The sequence below is a fragment of the Beta vulgaris genome, chromosome 4 (assembly GCF_026745355.1).
Source record: "Beta vulgaris subsp. vulgaris cultivar EL10 chromosome 4, EL10.2, whole genome shotgun sequence".
In the NCBI taxonomy this organism is placed as follows: domain Eukaryota; kingdom Viridiplantae; phylum Streptophyta; class Magnoliopsida; order Caryophyllales; family Amaranthaceae; genus Beta; species Beta vulgaris.
Genome location: NC_079205.1, coordinates 35,671,215 through 35,690,043, shown reverse-complemented (window position 1 = coordinate 35,690,043; position 18,829 = coordinate 35,671,215). Strand labels below are relative to the sequence as shown.

General features: G+C 34.6%; 2 protein-coding genes across 7 annotated transcripts; one reads left to right on the top strand and one right to left on the bottom strand.

The window, feature by feature from the left end:
• The first annotated feature begins 522 nt into the window (after window positions 1-522).
• On the top strand, window positions 523-5,882 carry LOC104907621 (type I inositol polyphosphate 5-phosphatase 10). 5 transcript variants are annotated; one of them, XM_010696577.4, is made up of 11 exons: window positions 523-904; window positions 1,563-1,657; window positions 2,015-2,078; window positions 2,627-2,690; window positions 2,820-2,924; window positions 3,342-3,918; window positions 4,014-4,207; window positions 4,313-4,421; window positions 4,952-5,100; window positions 5,196-5,400; window positions 5,493-5,882. In XM_010696577.4, exons 2-10 carry the CDS (start codon window positions 1,622-1,624, stop codon window positions 5,380-5,382), a joined length of 1,485 nt encoding a protein of 494 aa, XP_010694879.2. In that variant the 5' UTR covers window positions 523-904; window positions 1,563-1,621; the 3' UTR covers window positions 5,383-5,400; window positions 5,493-5,882. The 5 variants fall into 5 exon arrangements, with proteins under 5 accessions (XP_010694879.2, XP_010694880.2, XP_048499018.1 ...); XM_010696579.4 differs by having other exon boundaries at window positions 526-904; window positions 2,040-2,078; XM_010696578.4 differs by lacking the exon at window positions 1,563-1,657.
• Window positions 5,883-7,020: 1,138 nt separating this feature from the next.
• LOC125496948 (uncharacterized) lies at window positions 7,021-12,602 on the bottom strand. Of its 2 annotated transcripts, XM_048643059.2 has the most exons (3): window positions 12,214-12,602; window positions 8,207-8,571; window positions 7,021-7,573 (listed from the first exon to the last, which is right to left on the bottom strand). In XM_048643059.2, exons 2-3 carry the CDS (start codon window positions 8,255-8,257, stop codon window positions 7,124-7,126), a joined length of 501 nt encoding a protein of 166 aa, XP_048499016.1. In that variant the 5' UTR covers window positions 8,258-8,571; window positions 12,214-12,602; the 3' UTR covers window positions 7,021-7,123. The 2 variants fall into 2 exon arrangements, with proteins under 2 accessions (XP_048499016.1, XP_048499015.1); XM_048643058.2 differs by lacking the exons at window positions 7,021-7,573; window positions 8,207-8,571 and adding an exon at window positions 10,248-11,115.
• Between the last annotated feature and the right edge of the window lie 6,227 nt (window positions 12,603-18,829).

The window sequence follows — 18,829 nt, the reverse complement described above, 5'->3', positions numbered from 1 at the left end:
TTTTATTCTATGTAACCCACATAAAATAAAAAAAAATAGAAATTACAGAGTATTTGATTTGATATCGTGACTTCAAGTTTATATACAAAAGTTTTAGCCAATAAACCAAGTAATATTTAATGTTATCATCTTAAAATATAATATTAAGAAATGAAAATTTTTATTATCCTGAGTATAACTCGAACCTAATAAGTAGTTACCTAACACAAGTTACATCAATAGCAAACCATTGACAAACTTTATCATATGTTATTAAAAAATTGTAGGTATGTGGACAAAAGATTAGACTCCACAAAAATTAAAACCTTGTGCTCCTAAAGCAAAAAAGCAAAAATGTATATTGCCTAGGAAAAAAACCCCTTATTAAGAAACAAGGGAAAATGGAAGGTGGAAGAGAAGCGAAGAGCCGAAGACCATGGAATTAGGATGACATAAGATTTGGTGTGCGAAGCCACACGTGGGGTCATGCCTCTTCTATCTCTGACATAATTCTCAGTTTTTTCACCCAATCAAACAGTGAGAACCCCAGATTAACAACAATCCAGAAATTAATTCTTTTACCCAATTTTCATCCCTCTACAAGTTGCAATTTCTTTTACAAAATCATTTAAAAAATATATATAAATAAAATAAAAAACATCTGAATATTCACATGCAAACAAGAATTATAGCATTTCCCAGGAAATTCTGGTTTCTTGGGAATTTCAATCAAACAACATTTTGACCCTTTCTTTTCTCATCAATAAATTCTCTCTTCCCTCTTCTTTGTAGCACCAAATATTTCCAGTAAAATTTGATACCTTTCTCCAATTTACAAGACAAGTTTCTATTTTTTTTCTCTCTCCTAAAATACTTGCTCGGAAATCCAGATCAAGAAACCACCCTCCTCATGTTTTTGTCTCAGGTTCATTTTCTTATTTCTCCATTTTCCCAAGTTTTTCTCTTGAAATTAACAATGGCTGGTATGTCTATGTTGTTGACTTTCTCGAAAAAAATTCATAAAAAAAACTGGTTTTTTTTTTTGTGGGGTTTTCAGCTGATTTCACATTGATTTAAAGGGCTGTTTCTTTTTGTTTTATCATCTTCAAATTAAAAGTCTAACTGGGTATTTTCCTTTGACCTGTTCTTAATTTGTTTTTCTTATTTAATTTAATTATTGGGTTTTATCGTAATTTCAATTCATGTTTATTATTGGGTTGAAATTCAAATTTAAATATATGAATTTAAGAGTGCAATTCCCTCTGAAAATGGTTTTAATTTGCACTCTTAAATTTATATTCAATCTCAAAATTAAGAGTGGAAAATAAAATTCCTTTTCTTGTTGGGTATTTCACTTTGCTCTGTTCTTTATTCTATTCGTTTTTGTTGTTTTTGTTTATAAATTGATTTCTTGTTTGTTTCTGGGTTGAAATTTAAAATTGAAAAGTTAAGGGATTTGTTAAGAATTGGAAGTGCAAATCCCATGAATTCATTCTGAATTTAAGGAATGATATTTAATAAATTGAAAATGGCTAATTACAATTTTTTGGGTAATTTTTTTTTGCATAATTATATAACAACAGTTTATGGGATTTGGAGTTCCTGGGCCAAAGCAATTTACCAAATTCTTGATGGTCTTAGGATGGCTTTGAGATCAATTGAAGATAGAAAAAGCAAGGTATTATTTCTATAATGATTATTACTATTATTATTATAATTATTATACTTATTTATTTACAAAACTATCTCTTTTTAATTAAATTTGTTTACTTTTTGATTAATTCTTAATTACTCAAACTGATTGTTTATTTAGATAGGTAAAATTTTAACAATTTCATATTTGGGTCTTTCATGTGATCAAATACTTTACACCCTCTCCTCTTAAAACAGTTTTGTTTATCCCTTATTTCCGGGATTTTTCATACCAAATGCCGACCAACTGCGCTGTCATTCTTCAAGAAACGGGCTTTATATGTTGGCCACGTCTAGTTCATTTCATTCTTTTGACCTTCTTACTTGCATTCTTATTTTTCAGTCTTTGATTCATAAAATGTTTTCAGCTAAGGACAGAAGTAGAAGAGGGATCAATCACTCTTCTGGTTAGTTTCTTCTTAATCTTTTGATGTTGCTTTGTTTGTTTTTTTCGCGGTGTTGGGTCAATGTTGTAGGAAAAAAGATGCTCCTAGTTTTCGGCCTTCATGCAGTTTCGTCCAGCTATGAACTATGGGTGCCAACTAGCTTAATTCGTAAAGTCCTAAAATGGTGGTATCTGTGGCCCGAGATTGAAAGTTGTCTACATTAACCGAAAAACACATCAATCTAGTAGGAATGTTGCTAGATTGTGGTGTTGATTCTTGGCATCTTTGAAGACAGAAAGAATAAGATTCACTATGATTATGGGAAATCTTATTAACAGGGAACTAAAGCAAATATGATATATGCTTCCAATCTATCTTATCTTTTCTGAAAGCAAATAGATTAGCACTTATATGTTTGGCAATTTGCATATTGACAATATTCTTTTTACTTTTTGTTTTCTTCAATTTGCCTTGTTGTCCGAGCTGCATAATTCACTGTTCCATTAGCATATTTAGACTATTCACATTATAAATCTGGTGAATGATTTATTTTATTGATTTATTTGCAGAAATAGAGGCATTCCCTCGCTTTGGTACCGAAATGCAGGCAGATCAAAATGCCAAGACCTTAAAGTACTTAGGCTTCACAACATTTCCTTCATGTCTCTCTTGGATGCATTTTCTTCAAATATTGTATTATATCTCCCTTTATCTAACTTTTGATGTTTTCAATTTGCTTTCTTTTTGTTTTCTAAAACTCAGGACTTTTGTAGCTACTTGGAATGTGGGAGGGAAGCCTCCTGAGAATAGCCTTGTTTTGGATGATTTTCTCCAGCTTAGTGCTCCTTCGGATATCTACGTCTTAGGGTAATCCACTCTTTCTCTCAATCTTATTCTTGTTTCCGAAATGTTTTTGTTACCTGATATGTCATACCCATTATATGTTCTTTTTTCTTAACTGGGTGATAGTAATTCTACCCAAAATGAAACCTTGACCAGAATCATTCAACTGCTATTACATCTGATTACTTTCTGTCCTTGACAGTTTTAGCAGCCTCAAGGTGTGCGTTCTCTTCACCTTATTGTTACTGAACATATCGGAACTTATTGGAGCTTATGTGAACTTACCTGAAAATCTTTTTTTCAAGGTGAAGAGAATGCACCTAGAATTGTGAAAGGAGCCTGAAATTTGTGCACTAACATTATAGACAAACTGCAACTCAGTGTCTGTTTTCTGAGATCATTTTAAGGTGATTTAAAAGGATCTTACCTTGTTATATGTAGTTTTCAGGAGATTGTCCCATTAAATGCTGGAAATGTGCTTGTTTTGGAAGACAGTGAACCAGCCGCAAGATGGTTGGCTCTCATCAATCAATCTCTTAATGGTTCTAACAACCACTTCCAAACACTACGAAAAACAACATCTATGATGGATGCAAAAACATGCCATGGGACAAGGGCTGCCAAACTAACAAGCACACCGAGTGGTTCACTTTTCTTTCCTAAGTACTCGCTCAAAGCTGTGAGTAAGCAATTCAGGACAGAAAGCAAAAAAAGGCTCAAGACTTGCAATTGTGTTTCGGAGTTAGAGAGAAGATACACGAGAGATTCTTGTTTCCGCTGTCAGCAAAGTAATTTCAGCGATGATGACTTCTCATCAGAAGAAGATGACGGGCCAAATAGTGTTGTTTTATCAGAAATCATAAATTCTTCTGGACATAACCAAAAATACAGTTTAATTGTGAGCAAGCAGATGGTTGGAATCTTTCTCACCATTTGGGTGAGGAGGGAGCTTGTTCAACACATTAGTCACCTGAAAACTTCTTGTATTAGTCGTGGTATCATGGGCCTTGGTAACAAGGTAAATTTTTTATTTGATGGGAAAGATAAGTTTCTACTTTAAATCTGCCTGAAACATGCTGATTGTTCCTTTTATTTATTTGTTTCTTTTTCAAGGGCTGTATCGCTGTGAGCATGCTTTTGTACAAGACGAGCTTTTGCTTCATATGCAGCCACCTAGCATCTGGTGAGAAAGAAGGAGACGAGCTCAGGAGGAATCTGGACGTCATAGAGATACTTAAATGTACTTACTTTCCAAGGAGATGCAAAGTACCAAACAGCCGAATTCCAGAGAGAATATTAGAGCATGAGTATGTTATGTTAGTCCTACAACTGATTTCTGATTTATTTTTCTTCTGGTAAATGCTGATATTGTTACTGCATTGGTGGGACCCAAAAAAATTTCCAAACACTAGCCGGATCGTTTGGTTTGGGGACTTGAATTACAGGATTGCTTTGAATCATACTGAAACGCTAAAGCTGCTGAAGAAGAGGGAATGGGAAACTTTGCTCAGCAAGGATCAGGTGATTCTCACATCTTGCTGTAATTAGCTTTGGTTGACATTTTGCTGTAATTAGCTTTGGTTGACATTTTGCTGTAATTAGCTTTGGTTGACATTTTGCTGAAGTCTATCATGAAATGTTCATCTTAAATGCTTTCTAGTTCGCGTTTCACATGTACACATCAGTGTTAACTAATTCTGGGCACGAGAATAGATATGAAAATTTAACTCGATACCCTTTTTTACTTAAAAAGTAATCCAAAATTTTATCATTTGCATGTACCAATTGCTTTTTTTTTTCCGGATCACAGTTTGTGGGATTTTTTTAGAGAATTAGGTTATACTGAGACAATTTTTTGTTAACGCTGCTTAAAGCTATTCCATGGTCTGAAAAATAATAATATTTCAAAGCTCGCATCCGAAACAAACTTTATGATGATTCATGATGGCCACCGTATCAAAATGAAAATTCAAGATATCAACAACTCTGAGTGCAATGAGTTTTTGGTGGACGTTCATCTGACATTTCAACATTTACCTGTATTTTAATAGCTGAAAATTGAGAGAGAAGCAGGTCGAGTATTCAAAGGATGGAGGGAAGGGCTAATCAAATTTGCACCTACTTATAAGTATTCTTACAATTCAGACTCTTATCTTGGAGAGACCAACATCTCTCCAAGCAAAAGAAGAACTCCAGCTTGGTATTCGCTCTTTATCTTTGCTTTTCATCATCTGTAATCCTTCGGTCATACTAGCATGCATATATAATTTACAGACATATACATGCAATTTTTAGGTGTGACAGAATATTATGGACGGGAGATGGGGTACATCAATTATCCTACGAACGCAAGGACTCCAATCGATATCAATTCTCTGACCACCGGCCTGTCTGTGCAACCTTTTCCATGGAAGTTTCAGTTAGGGAATCATCTTATTCAAACTTCCTCAAAATTGAAGTCGAAGAACTCTTACCAAAATAACATTTAAGTGCAGAAAAGGTTGGCATTTGTTTTGATGTCCCATATATGCTTCAAGCAGTTTCAAGTATCTTAAAATGATGTTCTGATTATTTTTTTCGTGTTTTCATTAGGTACTGACGTATACTGTTATAGTTGAAGACTGAAGATATACCCATTTTTTAGCTGCTGACTTGCACCACAAGTGATAAGTTGTAGGCAATTCTTTTTGAGCTACCGCTTCTTCCATCTAGCTCCTTAGAATTTTGTACAGAGCAATTTTTTTTTTTTTTTTTAATCTTTCTTCTCTTTGCTAAATGTATCAATAGTGGCATTGGTCGCTTCATAGGTATTTTTCGTCTTTTGATTTGCTCGCGTAACGAAAATGTGAGCAAGGCAAAAGAGGTTAATTTTTTCAATGCAATGTATATATTTTGATGTTATTGATATATAGGCTGTTAGCAGGGGCGAATTTTAAATATTTCAATTTTGGTGTATAAAGAATTTTGGATCTTTCTACGTTATATCCTTATCTTTCTCCAGTTTCTACGTTGTATCCAAATATTTAAACATTTATATACGGTACCTTCAAACTTACCTTTATTAATGCACGACACCTAAATGGAAGATGTTGAACCCTAGTTTTGATAATGACAAAGAAACAAAGGAACAAACTAAGTAGTGAACTAATGAATTATTTAAGTGTATGGTGTCTAAGGTATCAATGCAAGGAACTGGGAGAATACGAAGTCAATGAAGAAGTCAAGAGAGGATTTCAAGGCTAAGTAAAGAAGTTTCTATGTTGATACTGGAGCAAGCATTGGATCAAGAATAAGCGTTTTTTTTTTTTTTTTTTTTTTTTTTTCCCTCAAAAAAAAAAAAAACTAAGTGGCACTTAGCAAATATGTTAAAGGAACTGAACTAGTATAAGGAACTAGACTTAGGCGTGTACTTAGTATAACGATTAAAAGATAATGGAGTAAGTCATGCCTAGATTATAGGAAATTAGTTATTTCTAATTTCAAAAGATAAAATCAGTTTTAAAAAGAAAATCTGTTTTGGAAAAGATTTTATTTTTCGGAAAATAAGAAAATAAATATCCGGTTGTTAGAAAGATTTTTTTCAAAGATATTATAATCTTAAAGATTAGAAATTCAGATTTAAAGATAAAAAGAGTTTATAAAAACTGATTTTCGGATAATGCTCAAGGAACTCCTATTATTTAGGAGTAATGGCTGCATTTTATCCACGTTCATTTATAGTTCATGGGATCATGGGACATGATGTAAAACGTGTTCCTTAGGGGAAGGAACATCATGGGTAAATGGATTAAAACGTGTACTCTAACATTAATCCCACGTTCTTCATGATTAACACTATAAATATAGAAGTCTAGATAAGTTCCAAATTGTGTCTGACTAAGTAATTAAGTGAGTTTAACTTATTAAGTGTCAGTGCCTTCATTCTCTCATAATAGCCATTTGTTCTTTGCCTTCTTACTCTAATTCCACTAAGGTTGCGTTTGGATACCCATATTTCATTTCAAATAGTACATTTCAATTTCGGAATTCCAATTTCCAGAATTCAATTCCAAGTCTAGTGTTTGGGAAACTTAAGAATTTCAAATTTGGAATTTCAAATTCCAATAGGTTGTTTGGGAAATCATAGAATTTCAAATGTTGAATTTCAAATTCAAATACTGTTTGGCAAACCAAGTTAAAGTTTGGAATTGTAATTCGATCCTACAACCAACAAAACAGAACTACTAATCACTAATACATAATAAAATCCAGTCTAACTTTTGCTCCTCCGGTAGATGTTTTAACATATCGAACTCATTCACCGGGCCATTCATAAACCTCTTGACAGCTTGAAGCACCTGTTGACCCGAAAGCCCAAGAACGCTAGAGACTACGTCGTATATCTCTTGGGAACTCGGTTTCGGAGGGCCTTGCGCTTTACTCACATACTCTTTGAAAGAATCCGCAAAACTACTAACAGCATCCGCAAGACGATCCCTCTTGAGCTTCTTGTTTGACCCTCCGGAAGAAGTCTCCGATGTACTCCCTCCTTCAATTTCAGTGTCCATAGAAGCAGCGGACTCCTCGTGTTGCTCTGCCCCATCACCAGTTGCTCTATCCAAAGCAAACAAAGTCATTATGTCGTCCCAATTATCAATACACTTGTTCAAGTATCCAGAGGCATTAGGATTTTCCTATACATTAAACAATAGTAAAAGTTAAATTGCATAATCATTTCACTACAAAACGTACTGGTTCAGCTTATATGGAGGAATAAGAACAGTACTAGTGTATAAAATTACATTGGAATGTAGGATAATTCGGTACCACGGTAAGAGGTTCACTGGTTGAGCTAAAATATTTTACCACAAGATAGTTTATATTAATTAATAATAGTAGCACATAAATTAAAGCAACAAGTTGTAAAGTTGCTTGGATTGTTTCCACATGCTATTACAAATTAAACTTAACCAACTACTTAAGAAGTATACTTGAGCCCCTTCATAAATCATACTCCAACAGTTCAACTAACATAAGTATATATAGTCAGTGAAGGAGGTCACCAGAAGTGAACAAGCATTAATATCCATATATAAGGTCATTAGTAAACACAAGAGTTAAGACATAAATATCTGGTATATAAGGACAGATTCTTAAATAATTATCTGGTATACACTTTATCCTAAGAAGTAAACTTTCCAGTATATGTTCTTATAAACAGAATGCCAGAATGATCCACAGTTTATATGTTCTTTTTCTTTATCACAGTTTCTAATATTACTCACTAATAAGATGAATTGCAAAACAAAAATTAAGACATAACATACCTGACAATACTTTTTCCATTCATCAAGCTCTTCTAGAGGGATCACCACCATCTTCTTTTCTTCATCCCACTTGAATTTTGTGTAAGCTCGAATTTCAGTAATAGTAGCATAGTGCCTCTTCCAAACCCTAATTCGGTTCCTAACATGATCCACAGTCACAGATATATTCAATTCAACCCTTAATTTGTCCACCACGGCTTAATACGCTTGGGACTTGAAATCCCCATCACCCTTGTTCCCTTCGTTAATTTGCTCATATAATGTGGAAGTAAGAATCACATCCATTTGGCGATTCCACGCAACATATCCCCGTTTACGTGGAGGACCCATAGGTTCTTTGCCTTGTCTTTTGGAATTCATTGTTCCTACATATCGCAAAACACATAGTAAACATTAACTATGAAGTATGAAGTATTCTAACTTTTCTCTTTCCTACCCAAAAAAAAATGTCACAGTTGCAATAATATTCTAAAGAAGAAAACAATTTCTTGAAGGCAGAAAAATATAACAGAAGCAATTATCTGCATATTAGCCTCACAAATTGCCTCAGATACCATTCACAGACCTTCTGAATGAAGGAACAGAAGCAATTCACAGATTGCACTGGAGAATTCATATGGGCATATATAAAAATCAGAAGGGAATGGCATTGGAAGAAACATTTCATAACATGAAAGAACATATGTCTGAAACAACAATCTTGCTTATACAACAGATGATCAACAAGCTACGCAACAGATGAAGTGTATCCGAATTCCTGCAGATGACAATCTTGCTTATACAGAGAGTCTACAGCAAGATCTCCAACTATGGACAATCCGTCAGATGAAAGTGTTCCCTTTCAGTTGGGAGACGAGGGACCTGTAGATGATCAATAACATATGTCTGAAACAACAATGATTCACCAAATGCTACCCACAGAAGATGATGATAGTGATGATTCGTCCATTGACAGCGCTTTCTTAACTCCTCATATAACAGCTTTTACCGACCCAAGCACCATTTATATTGATTATGATGCAGATGCAGAATTTTTACATACTTTACATCTTTAAACATTACTGCTACTGCTTAACACGTACACACAAAGGTGAGATCTAGTCAGAGGTGAACTTACAATAATCTCTCTGTTTGTTCCTTACAATGCACCTTCCCCAATGTAAGTGATCACTTCATCATTATATCCTGTACGAGGGAGAAATGAAGTATTTAATAAACACAAATCAAGACTTAGAGAAAAGTAGTAGTAGTACAGGATATAATATGCTTCTATGAAACGAGAGGAAGTTAAAAGTTGTAAAAACTATAGTGTACATTGATGCATTTATATGTTCTACCATGCATTTATAACCTCCATACTAATTTGAGAGTACACATTTCATACTAAACTATGATAATTGAACCACAACAAGAACTATGATAACGGGGGTGGGGGGAGAGAAAAACCTGTATTTAGGAGAGTTAATTGAACTATAAAGAAACTAAATACCTTGGTAAGAATACAAAGCAGATAGTCATATAAATAGATCCAAAAGATTACAACTTAGTAGATGTTTTGATAAAAATTAAGAAAAACAAAAGGACAAGGACATATTCAAATAGCTTGAACCCTTCGCACTTGATACTCCTCGAACATTTTCTTAGCAAGATCATCTCTAAAATTATTCCACTCATTTGTTGACCGGGCGGTTGAAATGAAATCATCATCTTCATCTATATCATCATTTGGCTCTGCATCAAGTAAGTCTTGGTCTACCTCATGTATAAGTCTTGTTTCCTCCATATTTTCCTCCCTTAAGAAATTATGGAGAATGAAACAAGCATTGATGATTCTAATTTGAGTCTTTTTATCAAAGAAACTAGGATCCCTAAGTATAGCCCAACGTTTTTTTAATAGTCCAAATGCCCTTTCGATTGTATTCCTTGCAGACGAATGACGCAAGTTAAAAAGCTCTTTGTAATTCGTGGGAGTGTTTCCTCGCCACAAATTCAAGTGGTACCGAGTACCTTTGTAAGGAGCTAAGAAACCTTCACCATTTGTAAAGCCAAAATCCACAAGGAAATATCTATCTGCATCATAGAAATTTAACATTACCCTTTTGGATTTTATACGTCATTAACTAATTATAAGATAATAAGTTATAAACTCTTACTTCTTGGTACTTTTAGACCATTGGGCCTGTGGAGAGCATCACGAAGAACACGTGGGTCAGATGCAGATCCTTCCCAACCAGGTAAAACATATGTGAAACGAAGGTTTGGATCACATGAAGCTAGCACATTGGTGCTAATGTCCCCCTTCCTATCTCGATAACGAGCTCTATCCTCAACAGGGACCGTCATATCAATGTGTGTCCCATCAAGAGCTCCAAGAACTCCCTCAAACCACTTCCACTTGTTATCCCCGTCATAGCTAATACCTTGGTCAACTGGCTTGATATAATACTTTCCTATTTTGAGCATAGATCGAAGAACCACATGAAATTGGCGGCTTATAGTCTCTCCTGAACGAGCAAAGAGGGCTTGCATTGTTCTATTCTTCAAATCATGTGCAAGGACATGAAGAAACAATGCAACTATTTCTTTTATGGTGACATTTCTTGTAGTCATTAGGTCCCCCTTTGATTGTAATGTATGACACAACTTCTCAAAACAACGTATGTCGAGACGCAATTGCTCACGGCATATTCTATTATTCCTCAAAGTATTCATCCATGTAGCTCTTGTTTGTGCACGCTCACACTCATTCCATGTTACTTCATTCACCCTATATCGTTGACCATACCATGCCCCCACAACTACTATAATTAAACCTATAACTAGGATAACTAACTCTAGATCTTCATCGTTGTCCCTTGCACGTTTCCTTGACTCTTGTATACTCACCTCATCCGACATTTTTCAAATTTCTGTGTAACATATCAAGTATCATATAATATTGAAGCATAAATCTATTCATAAACATATACCAACCACCAAACTAAAGCACTTTCACGAAAAAAAAAAATATTAAGAAAGAAAGAATATATGATGCAAAACCACATAATAACCAAGAGTTTAAGGAGCTTCGAAGCCACACTTAATCTCATGTAAATATAGTAAATTGCACTAGGTGAATGAAGTAACTATTTGATGATCTGCTTTATTATAACCACTTGATTAGCAGATAGCATATCGATTCTGAAATAGGATTTGATTTTGGAAGATACTATGCATATAAGCTTATCTAGTATCTACTATCTAGTACAAAGCACTGGACTAAGGTCGAATACTCCAATCATATGAAAAGGAAATATCAAAACAGATAGTATATCTGGCAACAGATTAACAAAACTAACTGGTAAAAGATTGGCAATATTCATTTGGAATAAGCATAAATTTTCCTCAATGTACATACAACAATAACTAACTATTTGGTGATCTGCTTTATTATATTACCAATGATAGCAAACTGAAATTCTTAGCAACTTGAAAAAGCTTCATGAATACCTTTCTCCTTTTATATTGCTATCTGGGTTTCCTTGGTCTCTCTATTTGCAGGCAGAGAAGCATTTAGGTTATGTTTTTATTCCCATGTTAATGCTCTTAAGATTTGCGTCACTTTACTACATTTTTGGTGTATACCAACATATTTAAATACTTCTAATACTTCATCTGAGAGATGATTAGCAACAAAATCTAGAGAAGCTGTACATTATTGTTAATTGTCAACATTATCTCATTTTTAAAAGATTGTCAATGTCAACATTCCATGGCAGACATAAAAATTTAGCTTCTCCACATGTCTATAAACTTGCTCTACAGAGAGATGATGCATAAGCCATTTACTCAGTAACAATTGCAAAGACTAAAAAAAACCCTAATTAATCGCAAGATATAGATAAATAATATATAGAATCGAAATTTCAATCAATTACACATTCTAACCTAAAACAATATTTATAACTCAACCATAAACAATCTCGCAGCAAATTCATGGTAAAAAAATTAAGAATTGAGAAACCAACCTTAAAAATAAGATTTCGCAATGTAGGAGGAGAGAGAAAGCTCGCGATGTGTTGAGGAGAGAGAGAGCTTGAGGGAGACAATCAAAACGAGAAACCGAAGAACCGTGAAACCAGACAACGAGGAGAGAGAAAGCTCGAAAAATCTCCAATGGAAGAGAGAGAAAATGAGTAACGAGTTTTATCGTGATGTTTTGAGGATGAAGAGTGAGGTTTGGATTTCAAATGTCAGTGTTTTACTATGGATTTCAAATGATATGGGCTGAGGTATATTTAATATGTGTAGGTAGTTGAGCCCAAATCCAATTCCAAATACTTTAAATTGCCAAACATGTGAATTGGCCCAATTACAGCATTTCAAATGAAATGTTTGTATCCAAACAGGCCATAAGCTTATTTCGATCAATTGTATTTTGGTTTTTGGGGTAAGGGAACTTTGAGTGAAGTTCTGTAAGAGAAAGGCTTTGAGTGAAGCTTGTATGTGTGAGAAAACTTCGAGTGAAGTTGAGAGGAACTGCTGTTAAGGGAACAGTGGTTCAGGAACTTGAGTTTAGGAACTCAAGGTAGGGCTCGAGTTAGAATTAGGTTGTAACAGAGTTGTTTGGCCTAATTAGTGAAAGTGTTGAGTTTAAAATCCCTAGTGGTCGAGGTTGTTTCTTCTTGTTGGGCCCAAGAAGTTTTTCCTCGTAAAAATCCCTTGTGTTCCTTTAGCTTGTTTATTCGTTTAAGTTTTAATTTCCGCAAAAAGTTACGTTTATTTCTACACCTACAATTCACCCCCCCTCTTGTAGTGTTCCTAGGGAAATAACAATTGGTATCAGAGCTAGAACTCACGTAAGATAGGAAACCCTATTGAGGAAAAGATCCAAGGAACAATGAATACCACCGAGAAACTTGAAGAAGGTTATTCCACTCAAAGGCCTCCTATGTTCAATGGGAAGTACTACAACTATTGGAAGAACCGCATGGAGATATTCATCAAGGCTGAAAACTATCAGGTATGGAGAGTCATTGAAGTTGGTGATTTCGAAGTCACAACTACAAATGACAAAAATGAGGTAACTCTTAAACCCCTCTCTGATTATGACAAATCTGATTTTGAAAAAATGGAAGTAAATGCCATGGCTATTAAATTATTGCATTGTGGACTTGGACCCCATGAACATAATAGGATCATGGGATGCAAATCCGCAAAGCAAATATGGGATTTACTAGAAGTAACCCACGAAGGAACTAATGAAGTTAAAAGATCGAAAATTGATTTACTTATGAATCAATATGAACTGTTCTGCATGAAATCCAAAGAAAGCATCCGAGACATGTTTACTCGTTTTACTAACATTATAAATGAGTTGGCTTCTCTTGGAAAGTTTATTTCATCTGAGGAACAGGTTCGAAAGGTTCTTAGGAGTCTTCCTAAGGACAGATGGATGGCTAAAGTCACGCTCTTCAAGAAACAAAAGACTTCACTAAGTTCAACTTAGAACAGCTGGCAGGGTCACTTATGACTCATGAGCTTCACCTTGATACTGAATATGGTGAAAGCTCCAAATCAAAATCAATTGCTCTCAAAGCAGATGATGAAGATGATTCGGACTCTGAAGAAGAAGAAGCAGCCCTCATGGTTCGAAAATTTCGAAAGATGTACAGGAACATGAAGAATGGAAACTTCAAAGGTAAAACTAAGAAATTTTCTAACAAAGCTGCTTGTCATAAATGTGGAAGTACAGATCACTTCATCAAAGAATGTCCTCTTTGGGAAAACGACAAAACCAAAGAAAGGAACAAGGAACGCTTTGCTGAAAGGAACAAAGAATCAAAAGCACCTTTCTCTAAGGCAAATGTGCGCAAAGCTATGATAGCTGCTTGGGGAGATTCAGAGACGGAAGAAGAAGAGGAACAACCAACTGAAGAAACAGCAAACCTTTGCCTCATGGCAAACACTGACGAAAAAGAAGATGAAGAAAAATTGAGGTAAGTCAACATGGACTTGAGTCAGAACTAGATGGTAAAACTAGGACTGAAATATATGATCTTCTTTATGATGCAATTCTTGAATGTAGAGATGAACGTGAAAAACGTGAACAAACGGAACAAGCCTTAAAGGTTTGCAAGGAACACATAGAATGGCTTAAGAAAATGAGAATGATGTCGAAACTAGATTTTTTGATTTGTTTGATAAAAATTAAAAATCAAAGAATGTTATGAGAGTTTGAAAAATGAAAATTATCTAATTAATTTAGAGATTTCACACTTGAAGGAATTTGTCCCTGTTCTGAGTTCCTTTGATATAAGATCAACCCCTTTGAAAGGATACAGATCTGAGATTGAAAAAATAAATAAAGAGAAAATATTTTAAAGGAACAGATCTGTAATCTTAAAAAGGAACTGGTTGTCGCAAGGAACAGAGGCAAAATCATGAAAGTTCCTAAGTGGATTGAGAAACCACAGACCAAAAGGAAGGAAGGTCTTGGTTTTGAAAACTACAAGAAAAGGAACAAGACAAAGAAATATGTTGATCTACCTAGTGATAAGTTCTGTATGTATTGTGGCAAGGTAGGTCATTACATAAATCAATGTCAACTAAAATCTGAGATGATTGGGAAAAATGTGACAATAAGTAAGAAAAAATGGGTTGTCAAAACAAATCCTAGTCAAGAACAGGAACCCACGAAAGATGGGGTTCCTTCAACTAACAACTAGTTGATTTTTGCAGGTTGGAGTGAGGGGGAACAACACTTGGTATCTCGATAGTGGTTGTTCCAAGCACATGACAGGAGACAAAACGAAGTTTCTCTCACTCACAACCTATGAAGGTGGCAGTGTAACATTTGGTGATAATAAGAAAGGTAACATTGTTGCTATGGGTAAGGTCGGTAAGTCACCATTACACTCCATTGAAAATGTATTTTTAGTTGAAGGTCTAAAACATAATCTATTAAGCATTTCTCAATTCTGTGACAAAGGAAATACTGTAAAATTTGATAAAGAAAAATGCTTAATCATCAACATTAAAACTAAGAAGGTTATTTGGAAGGAACAAGGAAAGGGAACACATACATTGTGGATCTAGACCTTGTTCCTCAAATCAATTTAACTTGTCTTAGTGTTATTGAAGATGATTCACTTCTATGGCACAAGCGTCTAGGACATGCTAGCTTTTCATTCTTGAGAAACTTAGATCAAAAGACCTTGTTTTAGGATTACCATCTATAAAATTTCATATTGATCAAGTTTGTGATGCATGTGCACGAGGAAAAAAGTAAGATCCTCTTTCAAATCTAAAACGATTGTAAGTACCACTAAACCATTAGAGTTAATTCATATGGACTTATGTGGACCCATGAGAATTCAAAGCAGAAGTGGAAAGAGGTATGTACTTGTGATTGTAGATGACTACTCTAGGTACACTTGGGTTATTTTTCTCTCTAGTAAAGATGAAACTTATGATGAGTTCCTTGTCTTTGCTAAAAGAGTTCAAAACCTAAGTGGACATAAAATAATGCACATTAGATCAGATCATGGCAAGGAATTCGAAAATTATAAATTTGATGACCTAAGCAGAGATAATGGCCTAGATCATAATTTTTCTGCCCCTAGAACACCACAACAAAATGGTGTTGTAGAAAGGAAAAATAGAACTTTGGAGGAAATGTCTAGAACCATGTTAATTGCTAGTGAACTTCCAAGGAACTTTTGGGCTGAAGCTGTTAATACTGCTTGTCACATAATTAATCGTGCCATGATGAGACCTATCATTAATAAAACTCCTTATGAACTTTACTTTGGAAAGAAACCAAACATCACCTATTTTAGAACATTTGGATGCAAATGTTATGTGCATAATAATGGAAAAGATAATCTTGGAAAATTTGATGCAAGGAGTGATGAAGCAACATTTTTAGGATACTCCTCACATAGTAAAGCTTATAGAGTATATAACAAAGAACTATGTGTGTTGAAGAAAGCATTCATGTAATCTTTGATGAATCTGACAAACATAATCCAAGCATACAGGTTGATGACTATGAGATAGGGTTAGCACAACCTAGTCAAGGAACACAGATTCACAAGAAGAAGAAGAAGTGAAAGAGGAAAGGAACGAGGAATTCGAAAATAATGAATCAATGAATTTCCTGTTCCTCAAGGAGGAGAAGATGCTCCTGTTCCTCTAAATGAAGGAACTGAGTCCACCGAGGCTAACAGAGGAACAACTGAGCAGAGTTCCTCATCCACTCAAGGAACTCATGAGGAACAACATGTTCCTATAAGAGAGTTTCAACCAAAACCTTGGAGATTACAAAAGTCACATCCTGTGGAACTCATAATCAGCGACATATCCAAAGGTACGCAAACTAGATCTCAGTTAAGGAACTTTTGTGCATTTCATGCGTTCCTATCAATGATGGAACCAAGAAATCATGAAGAAGCCTTAACTGACTCTGATTGGATTATTGCAATGCAAGCTGAATTAAATGAGTTTGAAAGAAACAAGGTATGGCATCTAGTTCCTTCATCTAAACAACAAAAAGTAATTGGCTTAAAATGGGTGTTTAGAAACAAACTAGATGAATATGGAACCATTGTAAGAAACAAAGCTAGACTTGTAGTAAAAGGTTATAACCAACAAGAAGGAATTGATTATGAAGAAACCTTTGCTCCTGTAGCTAGATTAGAAGCCATTAGAATCTTAATTGCATTTGCTGCTTACATGGGATTCAAATTATATCAAATGGATGTTAAGTGTGCATTTTTAAATGGCTATCTAAACGAAGATGTATATGTTGAACAACCCCCTGGTTTCGAAAAATAACAATCTCCCAAATCATGTCTACAAGCTTGATAAAGCTCTTTATGGGTTAAAACAAGCACCTAGATCATGGTATGAGAGATTATCTAAGTTCCTTTTAGAAACAACTTTAAAAGAGGAAAGGTTGATAAAACCTTGTTCCTAAAATCTAAAGGAACTGATATTTTGCTTGTTCAAATATATGTTGATGACATCATATTCGGAGCTACTAATGAAACATTGTGCAAAGAATTCTCAAGTCTCATGAGCAATGAATTTGAAATGAGTATGATGGGTGAGTTAAATTTCTTTCTTGGACTACAAATCAAACAAACTGAAAAAGGTATAATTGTTCACCAACAAAAATACATAAAGGAACTATTAAAGAAATATGGCCTCGAAAATTCAAAGATAAATCACACTCCTATGGGAACTTCAACTAGATTAGATGAAGACTCCATAGGAACAAGTGTTGATCAAACAAAATATAGAGGAATGATTGGTTCACTTTTGTATCTAACTGCTAGTCGTCCAGACATAGCTTTCAGTGTTGGTTTGTGTGCTAGATTTCAAGCAAATCCAAAGGAGTCTCACCTCACTGCTGTGAAGAGAATTCTTAGATACCTTAAAGGAACAGATGATCTTGGACTCTACTATCCAAGAAGTGATACATTCGAACTAAAAGGATATGCAGATTATGCTGGAGATCTTGTTAATAGGAAAAGCACCTCAGGTATGGCACAATTCCTTGGTCATAGTTTAGTTTCTTGGAGTACCAAGAAACAAAACACAGTTGCTTTATCCACTGCTGAAGCAGAATATGTAGCTGCTGCTGCATGTTGCTCTCAAATGCTTTGGATAAAACAACAACTTAGTGACTATGGAATAAACTTTGAATGTGTTCCTATTTATTGTGACAATACAAGTGCTATAGTATATCTAAAGATCCAGTGCATCACTCTAGAGTAAAGCATATACATATTAGACATCACTTTTTAAGAGAAAATGTCGAAAAAGGTTTGATTAAACTTGAGTTTTGTCAAACTGATTATCAGATTGCTGATATCCTAACTAAGCCTTTGCAAAGAGATAGATATGAAAAATTAAGGCTTGAGTTAGGCTTAATAAAAATTAAGTGATTGTTCCTATGTCAATTCCCCCATGTTTGAATCAATTTGAGTGACTTTGTGTGCTAAAAATAATTGTGTTTAATTGCCTAAGACCATTGCAAATTGGAATGTTGCAAAACATAACCATGAAGTCAAAGAAATAAAACAACTCACAAATGTCACATAATACTCCCCTTACTGTTCCTAAGGTCAAGAAACATGCATAGTATGAAGGATATTGATATGTAGCATTAGTTGTTCCTATAGCACAGTTCCTTAGCAATTTTCTTTCAAAAATTAAAATTCATAAAAATCCGAAAAATCCGATAAAATCCCAAAAATAAGGGGCACCAGTTTAATTAAATCTTAGTTCTTTTTATCTTTTCGTTTTCTTTTTTTTATTTTTATTTTTATTTTCTTTTGCTTTATTTCTTTCCCGCGTGTCATAATTACTATTACATGCAAAACTTCCTTCTTCAATTCATCTAAGAAACCGTGTTCCTCTCAAACGCTTCATCTTCACCAAATCCGAAACCTCATCACACCCTTTGATACTCCATAAAAACCTCCAAACCTTCATAAATCATGGCAAAAACTTCAAGAAACTCACCTTTTCCAACACCAAAAACAACCGACACTTCAAAAATGGAAATTTCTTCATCTCCAACTAAAACCCTTGAAACCGACATAATTCAAGAAAACCCCATAGAGGAACAGCAAT